This window comes from Somniosus microcephalus, unplaced genomic scaffold (assembly GCF_052327205.1).
Source record: "Somniosus microcephalus isolate GS21.2 unplaced genomic scaffold, FLI_Smic_1.0 scaffold1461, whole genome shotgun sequence".
Lineage (NCBI taxonomy): Eukaryota > Metazoa > Chordata > Chondrichthyes > Squaliformes > Somniosidae > Somniosus > Somniosus microcephalus.
Genome location: NW_028226648.1, coordinates 7,501 through 27,793, shown reverse-complemented (window position 1 = coordinate 27,793; position 20,293 = coordinate 7,501). Strand labels below are relative to the sequence as shown.

Here is a 20,293-nt window from a genome sequence, read left to right as displayed (position 1 = left end):
GCGCTCCCTCAGGATTGGAGGGGAGGGGAGGGGATTGGAGGGGAGGGTTTGGAGGGGCGGGGATTGGAGGGGAGGGGATTGGAGGGGAGGGAGATTGGAGAGGTGTTGGATTGGAGGGGATGGCATTGGAGGGGAGGGGATTGGAGGGGAGGGGGATTGGAGGGGAGGGGGTTTGGAGGGGAGGGGGATTGGAGGGGAGGGGGATTGGCAGGGAGGGGGATTGGAGGGGAGGGGGATTGGAGGGGAGGGGGTTTGGAGGGGAGGGGGTTTGGAGGGGAGGGGGATTGGAGGGGAGGGGGATTGGAGGGGAGGGGGATTGGAGGGGAGGGGATTGGAGGGGAGGGGATTGAAGGGGAGGGGATTGGAGGGGATTGGAGGGGAGGGGGATTGGAAGGGAGGGGAATTGGAAGGGAGGGGGATTGGAGGGGAGGGGGATTGGAGGGGAGGGGGATTGGAGGGGAGGGGGATTGGAGGGGAGGGGATTGGAGGGGAGGAGGATTGGAGGGGAGTGGGATTGGAGGGGAGGGGGATTGGAGGGGATGGAATTAGAGGGGAGGGGAGGGGAGGGGATTGGAGGGGATGGAATTAGAGGGGAGGGGAGGGGAGGGGATTGGAGGGGAGCGGGATTGGAGGGGATGGAATTAGAGGGGAGGGGAGGGGATTGGAGGGGAGTGGATTGGAGGGGAGTTGGATTGGAGGAGACTCACTGTGTACCCGAGCGAGAGTCAGCACCTCCAGGAGAGGAGAGTGGGAGGAGGGAATGGGCGGATCTATTGAGCGAGATACTTCCTTTACAATCGTTTCAAGGAGAAATCCTTACGTTCCGAATCTTCGCTCTTGAAGTATCCGACCAGTTTTGGCTCGTCATCATCATTTTCGAATGACTCCAGCTCATTCTCGTTGTCGATCATCTCAACCGGGTCTTCCAGAACCTGAGGGGACAGAAAGGCAGTAGTTCTGGGAAGAGAATCTCAATCGGTCACGCTCGTTGTGTTTGAAATTCTTTGACTTATTGGGACACCCATTTGGAAGCGGAGGGGGCCACGAGGTGAAAAATGAATGACTTACTTCAAGTCTACAGCACAGTCAAAGCCCAATCAGCCTAGCAAGTCCATGCCGGCGTTGATGCTCCACTCGAGCCTCCTCCCATCTCACCCCATCACCATATCCCTCTATTCCTTTCCCCCCACATGTGTTTATCCAGCTTCCCTTTAAATCCATCGATACTATTCGCCCTCAACCACTCCCTGTGGTAGCGAGTTCCACATTCTCACCACTCTCTGGGTAAAGAAGTTTCTCCTGAATTCCCCATTGGATTTATTAGTGACTGTCTTATATTGATGGCCCCTAGTTCTGGTCTCCAGCCACACAAGTGGTCTACACCTTCTCTAGGCCTACCTTATTGAACCCTTTCATAATCGTAAAGACCTCTATCAGGTCACCCCTCAGCCTTCTCCTTTCTAGAGAAAAGAGCCCCCCGCCTGTTCATCCTTTCTCATCCTTTCCTCTCAATTCTGGTATCACCCTTGTTAATCTTTTTTGTACCTTCTCCAGTGCTTCTATATCCTTTTGGAAATATGGAGACCAGAACTGTACACTGTGCTCCAAGTGTGGTCTAACCAAGGTATATGGAGGCCAGAACTGTGCACAGCGCTCCAAGTGTGGTCTAACCAAGGTATAGGGAGACCAGAACTGTGCACAGTGCTCCAAGTGTGGTCTAACCAAGGGATATGGAGACCAGAACTGTGCACAGTGCTCCAAGTGTGGTCTAACCAAGGGATATGGAGACCAGAACTGTGCACAGTGCTCCAAGTGTGGTCTAACCAAGGTATATGGAGACCAGAACTGTGCACAGTGCTCCAAGTGTGGTCTAACCAAGGTATATGGAGACCAGAACTGTGCACAGTGCTCCAAGTGTGGTCTAACCAAGGTATGTGGAGACCAGAACTGTGCACAGTGCTCCAAGTGTGGTCTAACCAAGGTATATGGAGACCAGAACTGTGCACAGTGCTCCAAATGTGGTCCAACCAAGGTATATGGAGACCAGAACTGTGTACAGTGCTCCAAGTGTGGTCCAACCTAGGTATATGGAGACCAGAACTGTGCACAGTGCTCCAAGTGTGGTCTAACCAAGGTATATGGAGACCAGAACTGTGTACAGTGCTCCAAGTGTGGTCTAACCAAGGTATATGGAGACCAGAACTGTGCACAGTGCTCCAAGTGTGGTCTAACCAAGGTATATGGAGACCAGAACTGTGTACAGTGCTCCAAGTGTGGTCTAACCAAGGTATATGGAGACCAGAACTGAGCACAGTGCTCCAAATGTGGTCCAACCTAGTTATATGGAGACCAGAACTGTGCACAGTGCTCCAAGTGTGGTCTAACCAAGGTATATGGAGACCAGAACTGTGCACAGTGCTCCAAGTGTGGTCCAACCTCGGTATATGGAGACCAGAACTGTGCACAGTGCTCCAAGTGTGGTCTAACCTCGGTATATGGAGACCAGAACTGTGCACAGTGCTCCAAGTGTGGTCTAACCAAGGTATATGGAGACCAGAACTGTGCACAGTGCTCCAAGTGTTGTCTAACCAAGGTATATGGAGACCAGAACTCTGCACAGTGCTCCAAGTGTGGTCTAACCTCGGTATATGGAGACCAGAACTGTGCACAGTGCTCCAAGTGTGGTCTAACCAAGGTATATGGAGACCAGAACTGTGCACAGTGCTCCAAGTGTTGTCTAACCAAGGTATATGGAGACCAGAACTCTGCACAGTGCTCCAAGTGTGGTCTAACCAAGGTATATGGAGACCAGAACTGTGCACAGTGCTCCAAGTGTGGTCTAACCAAGGTATATGGAGACCAGAACTGTGCACAGTGCTCCAAGTGTGGTCTAACCAAGGTATATGGAGACCAGAACTGTGCACAGTGCTCCAAGTGTTGTCTAACCAAGGTATATGGAGACCAGAACTCTGCACAGTGCTCCAAGTGTGGTCTAACCAAGGTATATGGAGACCAGAACTGTGCACAGTGCTCCAAGTGTGGTCTAACCAAGGTATATGGAGACCAGAACTCTGCACAGTGCTCCAAGTGTGGTCTAACCAAGGTATATGGAGACCAGAACTGTGCACAGTGCTCCAAGTGTGGTCTAACCAAGGTATATGGAGACCAGAACTGTGCACAGTCCTCCAAGTGCGGTCCAAACAAGGTTCAACACAAGTTTAACATAACTTGGTTTGCTTTTTTTATGGCCTTATTAACCTGTGTCACTACTTTAAGTGATTTGTGTATCTGTACTCCCAGATCACACTGCTCTTTTACCCCAGTCAGACTCTTATTACCCAAGCAGTATGTGGCATCATTATTCTTCCTACCCAAATGCAGCACCTCACACTCATCTATGTTGAAACTAACCTGAGAATTACAGGCACGCTCTGCAAATTTATTAATATATTCTAACACCATCCAACTTAGGGTGGTGTGTGTATGTGTGACCTGGAGGGGAACTTGGAGGTGGTGGTGTTCCCCCATGCGCCTGCTGCCCTTGTCCTTCTAGGTGGAAGGGGTCGCGGGTTTGGGAGGTGCTGCCGAAGAAGCCTTGGCGAGTTGCTGCAGTGCATCTTGTAGATGGTACACACTGCAGCCACGGTGCGCCGGTGGTGGAGGGAGTGAATGTTTAAGGTGGTGGATGGGGTGACAATCAAGCGGGCTGCTTTATCCTGGATGGTGTCGAGCTTCTTGAGTGTTGTTGGGAGCTGCACTCATCCAGGCAAGTGGAGAGTATTCCATCACACTCCTGACTTGTGCCTTGTAGATGGTGGAAAGGCTTTGGGGAGTCAGGAGGTGAGACACTCGCCGCAGAATACCCAGCCTCTGACCTGCTCTTGTAGCCACAGTATTTATGTGGCTGGTCCGGTTAAGTTTCTGGTCAATGGTGACCCCCCAGGATGTTGATGGTGGGGGATTCAGCGATGGTAATGCCATTGAATGTCAAGGGGAGGTGGTTGGACTCTTGCTTGTTGGAGATAGTCATTGCCTGGCACTTGTGTGGCGCGAATGTTACCTGTCACTTATCAGCACAAACCTGAACGTCGTCCAGGTCTTGCTGCATGCGGGCGCAGACTGCGCTGTTCTCTCAATTGATACCTGTGAATATCACATTACCTAATCACGAACAGAATGACTGCCTCCCGTCCTCTATTCTAAGGCATGTGCTGGTGAGAGACAGCCTGACGGCCTCACCATGATGGGGAGATAAAGGCAGCGTTTATTTTTGGCAATGGCCTGGTCCAAACATGTGTCTCCCCCACCCCACGACCCCTCCACCTCCCCCTCTCGCCCCCTCACTCCCTCAGGGGGTGGGACACCTTCACTTACGTCCAATAGGAATTCCACGATGGTATCTGCAGCCAACTCCCCGTCGTACTCGATGACCTCGTCCTCCTTGAAGACGTAGATACTTCCCTGCTCGGTCAAGCCTGGAACGAGACGGGGAGGCGAAGAGGTTTTCAGTTCGTGAGGCCTTGGCGGAATCCTGGTCCCTCTCGATCACGGGCGGTCTGGACTATCCCCTACCCCCCTGTCTCTGCCACCACCCGCCCCCCCCGCCCCCTGGAGCCACTAGTTTTGGAGGGATGAGGGCAGGAGGAGGGGAAAGATCATTCGCCGTGGCCTGGAGCAGGCCAGTCCGCCCATCCAGCCTTCCCCCAACTCCCCTTCCACCTCTTCACTGATGATTCTCTAAAGTCCACTGGAACTCCATCGTACTCAGCCCCGCCAGCACCCCCGCCCCCCCGACTTCTTGGAGAATGACTCCAGCTATTCTACCAACCCATTGCTTCTCCTCTTTCCCTCCCCTCTCCTCCCCTCCCCTCTCCTCCCCTCCCCTCTCCTCCCCCCCCTCCCCTCTCCTCCCCTCTCCTCCCCTCCCCTCCCCTCCTCCCCTCTCCCCTCTCCTCCCCTCCCCTCCCATCCCCTCCCCTCCCATCCCCTCCCCTCTCCTCCCCTCTCCTCTCCTCCACTCTCCTCTCCTCCCCTCACCCCTCCTCCACTCTCCTCCCCTCCCCTCTCCTCCCCTCCCCTCTCCTCCCCTCCCCTCTCCTCTCCTCCCCTCTCCTCCCCTCCCCTCTCCTCCCCTCCCCTCTCCTCCCCTCCCCTCTCCTCTCCTCCCCTCCCCTCTTCTCCCCTCCCCTCCCCTCCCATCCCCTCCCCTCTCCTCCCCTCTCCTCCCCTCTCCTCTCCTCCACTCTCCTCTCCTCTCCTCCCCTCCCCTCTCCTCCCCTCTCCTCCCCTCCACTCTCCTCCCCTCCCCTCTCCTCCCCTCCCCTCTCCTCCCCTCCCCTCCCCTCTCCTCTCCTCCCCTCTCCTCTCCTCCCCTCTCCTCCCCTCCCCTCTCCTCTCCTCCCCTCACCTCTCCTCCCCTCCCCTCTCCTCCCCTCTCCTCCCCTCCCCTCTCCTCCCCTCTCCCCTCCTCCACTCTCCTCCCCTCCCCTCCCCTCCCCTCTCCTCCCCTCTCCTCTCCTCCACTCTCCTCCCCCTGCCCTCCCAGAGATAACGCAAGGAGGAGAAACACAGTCGAAAGACTCACCCATTTTCTTGGCGATAGCTTCATCCTCTTCCGCATCGACCAGCCCGAAGCCAATGTTCTTGTCCTCTAGGACCTGTGCCGCCAGCTGAGGGGGAAGAGGGAAGGTGTTACTCAGTCTGCAGATCTCCAGATCCTGCCCTCTGCCCCTTCACCCCAACAAAACCCAACAGAGACCGAACAAAACCCCCAGAAAACCAACAGAGACCCAACAAAACCCAACAAACCCCAACAGAACCCAATAAAACGCAACAGAAACCCAACAAATCCCAACAGAGACCCAACAAAACCCATTAAAATGCAACAAAAACCAACAGAGACCCAAATAAACCCAATAAAACCCAACAAAACACAACAGAGACCCAACAAAACCCAACAGAGACCCAACAAAACCCAACAGACACAATAAAACCCAACAGAACCCAACAGAGACCCAACAGAGACCCAAGAAAACCCAACAAAGACCCAACAGAGACCCAACAAAACTCAACAGAGACCCAAGAGGCCCAACAGAACCCAACAGAGACCCAACAAAACCCAACAGAGACCCAACAAATCCCAACTGAGACCCAACAAAACCCGACAAATCCCAACAGAGACCCAACAAAACCCGACAAATCCCAACAGAGACCCAACAAAGCCCGACAAATCCCAACAGAGACCCAACAAAACCCGACAAATCCCAACAGAGACCCAACAAAACCCGACAAAACCCAACAGAGACCCAACAAAGATGCAACAACAACCCATCAAAGACCCCATGTGAATTTGCGCGGCACCCTCACCGAGGCCAATATCTCATTCCTGAGGTGCAGTGCCAGAACTGAACAGAGTTACTCCAGGTCAGGTCTAACCCGATGATATAACTCAAAATTAATCCGCTGCTGAAACTCACATCCATGCCTGTGTTACTGCTAGACTTGACTATTCCAATGCTCTCCTGGCTATGTCTCCCACATTCTACCCTCCGTAAACTTGAGGTCATCCAAAACTCTGCTCCCCGAGTCCTAACTCGCACAAAGTCCCGTTCACCCATCACCCCCCGTGCTCGCTGACCCACATTGGCTACTGGTCCGGCAACGCCTCGATTTCAAAATTCTCATCCTTGTTTTCAAATCTCTCCATGGGCTCCTCGCCCCCTCCCTATCTCTGTAACCTCCTCCAGCCCCTACACCCCTCCCTAACTCTGTAACCTCCTCCAGCCCCTACACCCCTCCCTATCTCTGTAACCTCCTCCAGCCCCTACACCCCTCCCTATCTCTGTAACCTCCTCCAGCCCCTACACCCCTCCCTAACTCTGTAACCTCGTTCAGCCCTACACCCCTCCCTATCTCTGTAACCTCCTCCACCCCCTACAACCCTCCCTATCTCTGTAACCTCCTCCAGCCCCTACACCCCTCCCCATCTCTGTAACCTCCTCCAGCCCCTACACCCCTCCCTATCTCTGTAACCTCCTCCAGCCCCACACCCCTCCCTATCTCTGTAACCTCCTCCAGCCGTTACACCCCTCCCTATCTCTGTAACCTCCTCCAGCCCCTACACCCCTCCCTATCTCTGTAACCTCCTCCACCCCCAACAACCCTCCCTATCTCTGTAACCTCCTCCAGCCCCTACACCCCTCCCTATCTTTGTAACCTCCTCCAGCCCTACAACCCTCCCTATCTCTGTAACCTCCTCCAGGCCCTACACCCCTCCCTATCTCTGTAACCTCCTCCAGCCCCTACAACCCTCCCTATCTCTGTAACCTCCTCCACGCCCTACACCCCTCCCTATCTCTGTAACCACCTCCAGCCCCTACACCCCTCCCTATCTCTGTAACCTCCACCAGCCCCTACAACCCTCCCTATCTCTGTAACCTCCTCCAGCCCCTACACCCCTCCCAATCTTTGTAACCTCCTCCAGCCCCTACAACCCTCCCTATCTCTGTAACATCCTCCAGCCACTACACCCCTCCGTGTCTCTGTAACGTCCTCCAGCCCCTACACCCCTCCCTATCTCTGTAACCTCCTCCAGCCCCTACAACCCTCCCTATCTCTGTAACCTCCTCCAGCCCTACAACCCTCCCTATCTCTGTAACCTCCTCCAGCCCCTACACCCCTCCCTATCTCTGTAACCTCCTCCAGCCCCTACAACCCTCCCCGATCTCTGCGCTCCTCCAATTCTGCCCTCTTGAGCATCCCCCGATTTCCGTCGCTCCACCATTGGCGGCCGTGCCTTCAGCTGCCTGGGGCCCCGAGCTCTGGAATTCCCTCCCTAAACCTCTCCGCCTCTCTCTCCTCCTTTAAGATGCTCCTTAAAACCTCCCTCTTTGACCCAGCTTTTGGTCACCTGCCCTAATATCTCCTGAGGTGGCTCCGTGTCAAATTCTGTCTGATAATCGCTCCTGTGAAGCACCTTGGGAGGTTTTACTATGTTTAAGGTGCTATATAAATACAAATTGTTGTTACAACACCACATAACTTTGAATGTGCTGAGGCTGGCCGAGAAGGTCGTGGGGTGGGGAGCGCAGAGGGAGGACATGCAGGCCAGACTTGGCCGAAATGTGAGGGCGAAGGAGCATGTTCCCTGACTCAATGTTAGGGACAACAGGAACTTGGCCTTTATATCTCGAGTACAAGGGGGGTAGATGTTATGCTGCAGCTATACAAAACCCTGGTTAGACCACACCTGGAGCACGGTGAGAACTTCTTTCTGTAATATGAGATTGAATTATAAATTACATTGAATTTAAAGCACAGAAATATCCACCTAACGGCACAGTTTTAAAGAGTGTGCAGGGACAGAGGGACCTGGGAGTTAACGTGCATAGGTCCCTGAAGGTGGCGGGACATCTTGAGAAACATAGAAACACAGAAGATAGGGGCAGGAGTCGGCCATTCAGCCCCTCGAGCCTGCTCCGCCATTCAATGAGATCATGGCTGATCATCCAAATTCAGTACCCTGTCCCTGCCTTTTCCCCATATCCCTTGATCCCTTTAGCCTTGAGAAATATATCCAACTCCTTCTTGAATATATTTAATGAATTGGCCTCCACCGCCCTCTGTGGTAGAGAATTCCACAGGTTCACCACTCTCTGGGTGAAGAAATTCCTCCTCATCTCAGTCCTAAATGGCCTACCCCTTATCCTTAGACTGTGACCCCTGGTTCTGGACTCCCCGACCATCGGGAACATCCTTCCTGCACCTAGTCTGTCCAGTCCTGTTAGAATTTTATAAGTTTCAATGAGATCCCCTCTCATTCTTCTAAACTCCAGCGAGTATAAGCCCAATCGACTCAATCTCTCCTCATACGTCATTCCTGCCATCCCAGGTATCAGCCTGGTGAATCTTCGCTGCACTCCCTCCATGGCAAGAACATCCTTCCTCAGATAAGGCGACCAAAACTGCACACAATACTCAAGGTGTGGTCGCACCAAGGCCCTGTACAACTGCAGCAAGACATCCTTGTTCCTGTACTCAAACCCTCTCGCTACGAAGGCCAACATACCATTTGCCTTCTTAACCGCCTGCTGCACCTGCATGCTTACCTTCAGCGACTGGTGCACAAGGACACCCAGGTCTCGTTGCACTTCCCCTTTTCCCAATCTATTGCCGTTCAGATAATAATCTGCCTTCCTGTTTTTGACAGCAAAGTGGATAACGTCGCATTTATCCACATTAAACTGCATCTGCCATGCTTCTGCCCAATCACCCAACCTGTCCAAATCATCCTGGAGTTTCTCTGCATCCTCCTCACAGCACACACGCCCACCCAGCTTTGTGTCGTCTGCAAACTTGGAGATATTACTATTACATCCAATCCCAAGCATATGGGATCTTGGGCTTCATATTGAGTACAAAAGTAGAGAAGTTATGCTGAACCTTTATAAAGCGCTGGTTAGGCCACAACTGGAGTATTGTGTCCAGTTCTGGTCACCACACTTTAGGAAGGATGTGAAGGCCCTTGAGAGGGTGCAGAGGAGATTTACCAGAATGGTTCCGGGGATAGGGGGATCATAGCTACAAGGACAGGTTGGAGAAGCTGGATTTGTTAGCGCAAAGGAGGTTGAGGGGTGATTTGATCGAGGTGTACAAGATTATGACAGGTTTGGATAGGCTAGACGGGGAAAGGCTGATCCCACTTGTTGATGGTACAAGGACTAGGGGACACAGATTTAAGGTTTTGGGTAAGAGATACAGGGGGGACGTGAGGAAAAACTTTTTTACGCAGCGACTGGTGAGGACCTGGAACTCGCTGCCGACGGAAGTGGTGGAAGCGGAGACACTCCATGTTTTCAAGGGGCGACTGGATAAGCACTGGAGGGAAATAAACTTGCAGGGCTACAGGGGTAGGGCGGGGGGAATGGGACTGACTGGATCGCTCTTCAGAGAGCCGGCACCGACTCGATGTGCCGAATGGCCTCGTTCTGTGCCGTCATGACCCTATGACTATGAATTTAAGACTCTATGACAAACAAGCCATTCAGCCCCTCAGGTTCCTGCTCCACTCGAGCCTCCTCCCATCCTTCTTCATCTCACCCCATCAACATAACCCTCTATTCCATCTCCCTCATATGCTTGTCCAGCCTCCCCTTAAATCCATCGATACTATTCACCTCGACCACTCCCTGTGGCAGCGAGTTCCCCATTCTCACCACTCTCTGGGTAAAGAAGTTTCTCCTGAATTCATTATTGGATTTCTTGTTGACTATTTTATATTGATGGCCTCTAGTTTTGCTCTTCCCTACAAGTGGAAACATTCTCTCTGAATCCACTCTATCAAACCCTTTCATAATCTTAAAGACCTCGATCAGGTCACCCCTCGGCCTTCTCTTTCTAGATAAAGGAGCCCCTTCCTGTTCATACTTCTCTGATGGGTAGACCCTCTCAGTTCTGGTATCATTCTTGGAAATAATTTCTGCACCTTCTCCAGTGCCTCTATATCCTTTTTATAATATGAAGACCAGGACTGTGCACACTGCTCCAAGTGTGGCCTAACCAAGGTAGATGGAGACCAGAACTGTGCACAGTGCTCCAAGTGTGGTCTAACCAAGGTATACGGAGACCAGAACTGCGCACAGTGCTCCAAGTGTGGTCTAACCAAGGTATATGGAGACCAGAACTGTGCACAGTGCTCCAAGTGTGGTCTAACCAAGGTAGATGGAGACCAGAACTGTGCACAGTGCTCCAAGTGTGGTCTAACCAAGGTATATGGAGACCAGAACTGTGCACAGTGCTCCAAGTGTGGTCTAACAAAGGTATATGGAGACCAGAACTGTGCACAGTGCTCCAAGTGTGGTCTAACCAAGGTGTATGGAGACCAGAACTGTGCACGGTGCTCCAAGTGTGGTCTAACCAAGGTGTATGGAGACTAGAACTGTGCACAGTGCTCCAAGTGTGGTCTAACCAAGGTATATGGAGACCAGAACTGTGCACAGTGCTCCAAGTGTCGTCTAACCAAGGTATATGGAGACCAGAACTGTGCACAGTGCTCCAAGTGTGGTCTAACCAAGGTATATGGAGACCAGAACTGTGCACAGTGCTCCAAGTGTAGTCTAACCAAGGTATATGGAGACCAGAATGGTGCACAGTGCTCCAAGTGCGGTCCAACCAAGGTACATGGAGACCAGAACTGTGCACAGTGCTCCAAGTGTGGTCTAACCAAGGTATATGGAGACCAGAACTGTGCACAGTGCTGCAAGTGTGGTCTAACCAAGGTATATGGAGACCAGAACTGTGCACAGTGCTCCAGGTGTGGTCTAACCAAGGTATATGGAGAGCAGAACTGTGCATAGTGCTCCAAGTGTGGTCTAGCCAAGGTATATGGAGACCAGAACTGTGCACAGTGCTCCAAGTGTGGTCTAACCAAGGTATATGGAGACCAGAACTGTGCACAGTGCTCCAAGTGTGGTCTAACCAAGGTATATGGAGACCGGAACTGTGCACAGTGCTCCAAGTGTGGCCTAGCCAAGGTATATGGAGACCGGAACTGTGCACAGTGCTCCAAGTGTGGCCTAACCAAAGTATATGGAGACCAGAACTGTGCACAGTGCTCCAAGTGTGGTCTAACCAAGGTATATGGAGACCAGAACTGTGCACAGTGCTCCAGGTGTGGTCTAACCAAGGTATATGGAGACCAGAACTGTGCACAGTGCTCCAAGTGTGGTCTAACCAAGGTAGATGGAGACCAGAACTGTGCACAGTGCTCCAAGTGTGGTCTAACCAAGGTATATGGAGACCAGAAGTGTGCACAGTGCTCCAAGTGTGGTCTAATCAAGGTATATAGAGACCAGAACTATGCACAGTGCTCCAAGTGTGGTCTAACCAAGGTGTATGGAGACTAGAACTGTGCACAGTGCTGCAAGTTTCGTCTAACCAAGGTATATGGAGACCAGAACTGTGCACAATGCTCCAAGTGTCGTCTAACCAAGGTATATGGAGACCAGAACTGTGCACAGTGCTCCAAGTGTGGTCTAACCAAGGTGTATGGAGACTAGAACTGTGCACAGTGCTCCAAGTGTCGTCTAACCAAGGTATATGGAGACCAGAACTGTGCACAGTGCTCCAAGTGTGGTCTAACCAAGATATATGGAGACCAGAACTGTGCACAGTGCTCCAAGTGCGGTCTAACCAAGGTATACGGAGACCAGAACTGTGCACAGTGCTCCAAGTGTGGTCTAACCAAGGTATATGGAGACCAGAACTGTGCACAGTGCTCCAAGTGTGGTCCAACCAAGGTATAGGGAGACCAGAACTGTGCACAGTACACCAGTACACAGAATAGCCTCCTCCTACTCCTAATTCTTAAGTTCTTAGGTTCTTAGCTTAGAACCAGGGAACCAAAGGGCTCAAGGTTCGGGATCAGGGATTGGAGAACAGTGAGGAGACAGCAGTGGAGAGGAGGAGTCAAGGATTGGAGGACGGGGAATTCAGGATATGTGATTCGGAATTAGGGATTAGAATGGTTCCAGGGATGAGAGATTTCAGTTACGGGGAGAGACTGGAGAAGCTGGGGTTGTTCTCCTTAGAGCAGAGAAGGTTAAGGGGAGATTGACCAGAATGGTACCAGGGATGAGGGACTTCAGTGATATGGAAAGACTGGAGAAGCTGGGGTTGTTCTCCTTAGAGCAGAGAAGGTTAAGAGGAGATTGACCAGAATGGTACCGGGGATGAGGGACTTCAGTTACGTGGAGAGACTGGAGAAGCTGGGATTGTTCTCCTTGGAGCAGAGAAGGTTAAGGGGAGATTGACCAGAATGGTACCAGGGATGAGGGACTTCAGTTGCGTGGAGAGACTGGAGAATCTGAGATTGTTCTCCTTAGAGCATAGCAGGTTAAGAGGAGATTGACCAGAATGGTTCCAGGGATGAGGGACTTCAGTTGCGTGGAGAGACTGGAGAAGCTGGGGTTGTTCTCCTTGGAGCAGAGAAGGTTAAGGGGAGATTGACCAGAATGGTACCAGGGATGAGGGACTTCAGTTACGTGGAGAGACTGGAGAAGCTGGAGTTGTTCTCCTTGGAGCAGAGAAGGTTAAGGGGAGATTGACCAGAATGGTACCAGGGATGAGGGACTTCAGTTACGTGGAGAGACTGGAGAAGCTGGGATTGTTCTCCTTAGAGCAGAGAAGGTTAAGGGGAGATTGACCAGAATGGTGCCAGGGATGAGGGACTTCAGTGATATGGAGAGACTGGAGAAGCTGGGGTTGTTCTTTTTTTTAATTAATTGATGGGATGTGGGCGTCGCTGGCTAGGCCTGCATTTAGTGCCCATCCCTAATTGCCCTTGAGAAGATGGTGGTGAGCCGCCTTCTTGAACCGCTGCAGTCCATATGGTGTTGGTACACCCACAATGCTGTTAGGAAGGGAGTTCCAGGATTTTGGCCCAGCGACAGTGAAGGAATGGCGATACAGGTCCAAGTCAGGGTGGTGTGTGGCTTGGAGGGGAACTTGTAGGTGGTGATGTTCCCATGCGTCTGCTGCCCTTGTCTTTCTAAGTGGTAGAGGTCGCGGGTTTGGAAGGTGCTGCCGAAGAAGCCTTGGCGAGTTGCTGCAGTGCATCTTGTAGATGGTCCACACTACAGCCACAGTGCACCGGTGGTGGAGAGAGTGGATGTTTAAGGTGGTGGATGGGGTGCCGATCAAGCGGGCTGCTTTGTCCTGGATGGTGTCGAGCTTCTTGAGTGTTGTTGGGAGCTGCACTCATCCAGGCAAGTGGAGAGTATTCCATCACACTCCTGACTTGTGCCTTGTAGATGGTGGAAAGGCTTTGGGGAGTCAGGAGGTGAGACACTCGCCGCAGAATTCCCAGCCTCTGGCCTGCTCTTGTAGCCACAGTATTTATATGGCTGGTCCAGTTCAGTTTCTGATCAATGGTAACCCCCAGGATGTTGATAGTGGGGGATTCAGCGATGGTAATGCCATTGAATGTCAAGGGGAGATGGTTAGAGTCTCGCTTGTTGGAGATGGTCATTGCCTGGCACTTGTGTGGTGCGAATGTTACTTGCCACTTGTCAGCCCAAGTCTGAATGTTGTCCAGGTCTTGCTGCATATGGACACGGACTGCGTCAGTATCTGACGAGTCTCGAATGGTGCTGAACAGTGTGCAATCATCAGCGAACATCCCCACTTCTGACCTTATGATGGAGGGAAGGTCATTGATGAAATAGCTGAAGGTGGTTGGGCCTAGGACACTGCCCTGAGGAACTCCTGCAGTGATGTCATGTGATTGAGATGAATGACCTCCAACATCCACAGCCAACTTCCTTTGTGCTAGGTATGATTCCAACCAATGGAGAGTTTCCCCCTTGATTCCCATTGACTTCAGTTTTGCTAGGGCTCCTTGATGCCACATTCGATCAAATGCTGCCTTGATGTCAAGGGCAGTCACTCTCATCTTACCTCTTGAGTTCAGCTCTTTTGTCCATGTTTGGTTAAGGGGAGATTGACCAGAATGGTACCGGGGATGAGGGACTTCAGTTACGTGGAGAGACTGGAGAAGCTGGGGTTGTTCTCCTTAGAGCAGAGAAGGTTAAGGGGAGATTGACCAGAATGGTTCCAGGGATGAGGGACTTCAGTTACGTGGAGAGACTGGAGAAGCTGGGGTTGTTCTCCTTAGAGCAGAGAAGGTTAAGGGGAGATTGACCAGAATGGTACCAGGGATGATGGACTTCAGTTATGTGGAGAGACTGGAGAAGCTGGGATTGTTCTCCTTAGAGCAGAGAGGGTTAAGGGGAGATTGACCAGAATGGTACCAGGGATGAGGGACTTCAGTTACGTGGAGAGACTGGAGAAGCTGGGGTTGATCTCCTTAGAGCAGAGAAGGTTAAGAGGAGATTGACCAGAATGGTACCAGGGATGAGGGACTTCAGTTACGTGGAGAGACTGGAGAAGCTGGGGTTGTTCTCCTTAGAGCAGAGAAGGTTAAGGGGAGATTGACCAGAATGGTACCAGGGATGAGGGACTTCAGTTACATGGAGAGACTGGAGAAGCTGGGGTTGTTCTCCTTAGAGCAGAGAAGGTTAAGAGGAGATTGACCAGAATGGTACCGGGGATGAGGGACTTCAGTTACGTGGAGAGACTGGAGAGGCTGGGGTTGTTCTCCTTAGAGCAGAGAAGGTTAAGGGGAGATTGACCAGAATGGTACCAGGTATGAGGGACTTCAGTTACATGGAGAGACTGGAGAAGCTGGGATTGTTCTCCTTAGAGCAGAGAAGGTTAAGGGGAGATTGACCAGAATGGTACCGGGGATGAGGGACTTCAGTTACGTGGAGAGACTGGAGAAGCTGGGGTTGTTCTCCTTAGAGCAGAGAAGGTTAAGGGGAGATTGACCAGAATGGTTCCAGGGATGAGGGACTTCAGTTACGTGGAGAGACTGGAGAAGCTGGGGTTGTTCTCCTTAGAGCAGAGAAGGTTAAGGGGAGATTGACCAGAATGGTACCAGGGATGAGGGACTTCAGTTACGTGGAGAGACTGGAGAAGCTGGGGTTGTTCTCCTTAGAGCAGAGAAGGTTAAGGGGAGATTGACCAGAATGGTACCGGGGATGAGGGACTTCAGTTACGTGGAGAGACTGGAGAAGCTGGGGTTGTTCTCCTTAGAGCAGAGAAGGTTAAGGGGAGATTTGATAGAGGTGTTCGAAATTATGTAGAGTTTTGATAGAGTAAATCGGGAGAGACTGTTTCCAGTGGCAGGAGGATCGGTGACCAGAGGACACAGATTGAAGATAATCGGTAAAAGAACCAGTGGGGAGATGAGGAGAAATGTTTTTACGCAGCGAGTTGTTGTGATCAGGAATGCGCTGCCTGAAAGGGCGGTGGAAGCAGATTCAATCGTAACTTTCAAAAGAGAATTGGACAAATACTTGAAAGGGTTAAATTCGCAGGGCTACGGGGAAAGAGCAGGGGGGAGTAGGACTAATTGGAGAGCTCGGTCAAAGGACCGGACAGCCACGATGGGCCGAATGGCCTCCTTCTGTGCTGTATCATTGCACGATTCAGTAATATGCAGGTACAGCAAAGAAATTGGAAAGCAAATGGTATGTTGGCCTTTATTGCAAGGGGGTTGGAGTGTACGAGTTCAGGAAGGCTTGCTGCGATTATATAGGGTCCTGGTAAGACCACACCTGGAGTACTGTGCACAGTTTTGGTCTCCTTACCTCAGGAAGGATATACTTGCCTTACGCTAGATTGATTTCTGGGAAGAGAGGGTTGTCCTATGAGGAGAGATTCAGTGAAAAGGGACGATACTCTCTGGAGTTTATAAGAATGAGAGGTGATCTCATTGAAACCTATCAGATTGTGAGGGGGCATTGACAGGGTAGATGCAGGGAAGATGTTTCCCCTTGGCTGGGGAGTCTAGAACCAAGGGTCACTGTCTCAGAACCAGGGGTCGGCCATTCAGGACTGAGATGAGGAGGAATTTCTTCACTCAGAGGGCGGTGAATCTTTGGAATTCTCTGCCCCAGAGGGCTGTGGAGGCTCGGTCGTTGAGTATATTCAAGGCCGAGATCGATAGATTTTTGCATATTAAGGGAGTCAAGGGATATGGGGATAGTGCAGGAAAGTCGAGATGAGGTAGAAGATCAGCCATGATCTCATTGAATGGCGGAGCAGGCTCGAGGGGCCGAATGGCCTCCTCCTGCTCCTAATTCTTAAGTTCTTAGGTTCTTAGCTTAGAACCAGGGAACTGAAGGGCTCAAGGTTCGGGATCAGGGATTCGAGAGCAGTGAGGAGAGAGGAGTGGAGAGGAGGAGTCAAGGATTGGAGGACGGGGAATTCAGGGTATGTGATTGGGAATTAGGGATTAGAATGGGTCCAGGGATGAGAGATTTCAGTTACGGGGAGAGACTGGAGAAGCTGGGGTTGTTCTCCTTAGAGCAGAGAAGGTTAAGGGGAGATTGACCAGAATGGTTCCAGGGATGAGGGACTTCAGTTATGTGGAGAGACTGGAGAAGCTGGGATTGTTCCCCTTAGATCAGTGAAGGTTAAGGGGAGATTGACCAGAATGGAACCAGGGATGAGGGACTTCAGTGATGTGGAGAGACTGGAGAAGCTGGGATTGTTCCCCTTAGAGCAGAGAAGGTTAAGGGGAGATTGACCAGAATGGAACCAGGGATGAGGGACTTCAGTGATGTGGAGAGACTGGAGAAGCTGGGATTGTTCTCCTTAGAGCAGAGAAGGTTAAGGGGAGATTGACCAGAATGGTACCAGGGATGAGGGACTTCAGTTATGTGGAGAGACTGGAGAATCTGGGGTTGTTCTCCTTAGAGCAGTGAAGGTTAAGGGGAGATTGACCAGAATGGTACCAGGGATGAGGGACTTCAGTTCTGTGGAGAGACTGGAGAAGCTGGGGTTGTTCTCCTTAGAGCAGAGAAGGTTAAAGGGAGATTGACCAGAATGGTACCAGGGATGAGGGACTTCAGTTATGTGGAGAGACTGGAGAAGCTGGGATTGTTGTCCTTAGAGCAGAGAAGGTTAAAGGGAGATTGACCGGAATGGTACCAGGGATGAGGGACTTCAGTGATGTGGAGAGACTGGAGAAGCTGGGGTTGTTCTCCTTAGAGCAGAGAAGGTTAAAGGGAGATTGACCGGAATGGTACCAGGGATGAGGGACTTCAGTTACGTGGAGAGACTGGAGAAGCTGGGGTTGTTCTCCTTAGAGCAGAGAAGGTTAAGGGGAGATTGACCAGAATGGTACCAGGGATGAGGGACTTCAGTGATGTGGAGAGACTGGAGAAGCTGGGATTGTTCTCCTTAGAGCAGAGAAGGTTAAGGGGAGATTGACCAGAATGGTACCAGGGATGAGGGACTTCAGTTATGTGGAGAGACTGGAGAAGCTGGGGTTGTTCTCCTTAGAGCAGAGAAGGTTAAAGGGAGATTGACCGGAATGGTACCAGGGATGAGGGACTTCAGTTACGTGGAGAGACTGGAGAAGCTGGGATTGTTCTCCTTAGAGCAGAGAAGGTTAAGGGGAGATTGACCAGAATGGTACCGGGGATGAGGGACTTCAGTTACGTGGCGAGACTGGAGAAGCTGGGATTGTTCTCCTTAGAGCAGAGAAGGTTAAGGGGAGATTGACCAGAATGGTACCGGGGATGAGGGACTTCAGTTACGTGGAGAGACTGGAGAAGCTGGGATTGTTCTCCTTGGAGCAGAGAAGGTTAAGTGGAGATTGACCAGAATGGTACCGGGGATGAGGGACTTCAGTTACGTGGAGAGACTGGAGAAGCTGGGCAAAGTGGAGTTGAGGTCGAAGATCAGCCCTGATCTTATTGAATGGCGGAGCAGGCTGGTTGGGCCGAATGGCCTCCTCCTGCTCCAATTTCTCGTGGTCTTATGTACTTATGTGACGGACGCCAACATATGGTCCGTATTAGGTCATTCGTGCTCGAGGGGGGAATGCCAAGTAAGCAATAGGAGTCAGGTTAATGCAATTTAAGATGGTTCGAAGGTTTTGAGGAAGAATTATCGCTGGTTTCGAGCCAATGTGTCTCCGTTTCAGCTCGGGTGTGATGTCTATAACTGTGCTGGATTCTGCACCGACGACAGGAATAGAGAGCATGTGTTGCCATCTAATGGCATGGTCGACACCATCCCTGCCTCAGCTCATCCGCTGCTGAAACCTTCAGTCGTGACTTCGTTACCTCGAGGCTTGACGATTCCAACGCACGCCTGGCCGGCCGACGTAAACTTGAGCGCATCCAAAACTCTGCCGCCCCCCACCCCCCGTGTCCCAACTCACAACGAGTCCCGTTCACCCATCACCCCCTGTGCTGGCTGACCTACATTGGCTCCCGGTCTAGCAACGCCTCGATTTCAAAATTCTCATCTTTTTCTTCAAATCCCTCCATGGACTCGCCCACCTCCCTATCTCTGTAACCTCCTCCAGCCCCTACAGCCCTCCCGATCTCTGTAGCCTCCGCCAGCCCCTACAACCCTCCCTATCTCTGTAGCCTCCTCCAGCCCCGACACCCCTCCCTATCTATGTAACCTCCTCCAGCCCCGACAACCCTCCCTATCTCTGTAACCTCCTCCAGCCCCTACACCCCTCCCTATCTCTGTAACCTCCTCCAGCCCCTACAACCCTCCCTATCTCTGTAACCTCCTCCAGCCCCTACAGCCCTCCCTATCTCTGTAACCCCCTCCAGCCCCTACACCCCTCCCTATCTCTGTAACCTCCTCCAGCCCTACAACCCTCCCTATCTCTGTAACCTCCTCCATCCCTACGCACTTCCCTATCTCTGTAACCTCCTCTATCCCTACACACTTCCCTATCTCTGTAACCTCCTCCAGCCCCTACACCCCTCCCTATCTCTGTAACCTCCTCCAGCCCCTACACCCCTCCCTATCTCTGTAACCTCCTCCAGCCCCTACAACCCTCCCTATCTCTGTAACCTCCTCCAGCCCCTACACCCTCCCTATCTCTGTAACCTCCTCCAGCCCCAACACCCCTCCCTATCTCTGTAGTCTCCTCCAGCCCCTACAACCCTCCCTATCTCTGTAACCTCCTCCAGCCCCTACAACCCTCCCTATCTCTGTAACCTCCTCCAGCCCCTACAACCCTCCCTATCTCTGTAGTCTCCTCCAGCCCCTACAACCCTCCCTATCTCTGTAACCTCCTCCAGCCCCTACACCCCTCCCTATCTCTGTAACCTCCTCCAGCCCCTACACCCCTCCCTATCTCTGTAACCTCCTCCAGCCCCTACACCCCTCCCTATCTCTGTAACCTCCTCCAGCACCTACACCCCTCCCTATCTCTTTAACCTCCTCCAGCCTCGACAACCCTCCCTATCTCTGTAACCTCCTCCAGCCCCTACACTCCTCCCTATCTCTGTAACCTCCTCCAGTCCCTACACCCTCCCTATCTCTGTAACCTCCTCCAGTCCCTACATCCCTCCCTATCTCTGTAACCTCCTCCAGCCCCTACAACCCTCCGAGATCTCTGCGCTCCTCCAATTCTGCCCTCTTGAGCATCCCCCCGATTTCCATCGCTCCACCATTGGCGGCCGTGCCTTCAGCTGCCTGGGCCCCGAGCTCTGGAACTCCCTCCCTAAACCTCTCCGCCTTTCCCTCCTCCTTTAAGACGCTCCTTAAAACCTCCCTCTTTGACCCAGCTTTTGGTCACCTGTCCTAATATCTCCTGATGTGGCTCCGTGTCAAATTCTGTTTGATAATCGCTCCTGTGAAGCACCATGGGAGGTTTTACTACATTAAAGGCGCTTTATAAATACAAGTTGTTGTT

At 52.1% G+C, this 20,293-nt stretch overlaps 1 protein-coding gene across 1 annotated transcript in view; it reads right to left on the bottom strand.

The window, feature by feature from the left end:
* Positions 1-776: 776 nt before the first annotated feature.
* LOC147080546 (calsequestrin-1-like) overlaps positions 777-20,293 on the bottom strand; it is a 26,966-nt gene continuing 7,449 nt past the window's right edge. Inside the window, exons 2-4 of the mRNA XM_085981161.1 lie at positions 5,585-5,669; positions 4,375-4,475; positions 777-932 (exon numbers count right to left, since the gene is read on the bottom strand). Of these exons, the coding sequence (XP_085837287.1) occupies positions 792-932; positions 4,375-4,475; positions 5,585-5,669 (327 nt within the window). The 3' untranslated portion in view covers positions 777-791. The remainder of the gene's footprint in view (positions 933-4,374; positions 4,476-5,584; positions 5,670-20,293) is intronic.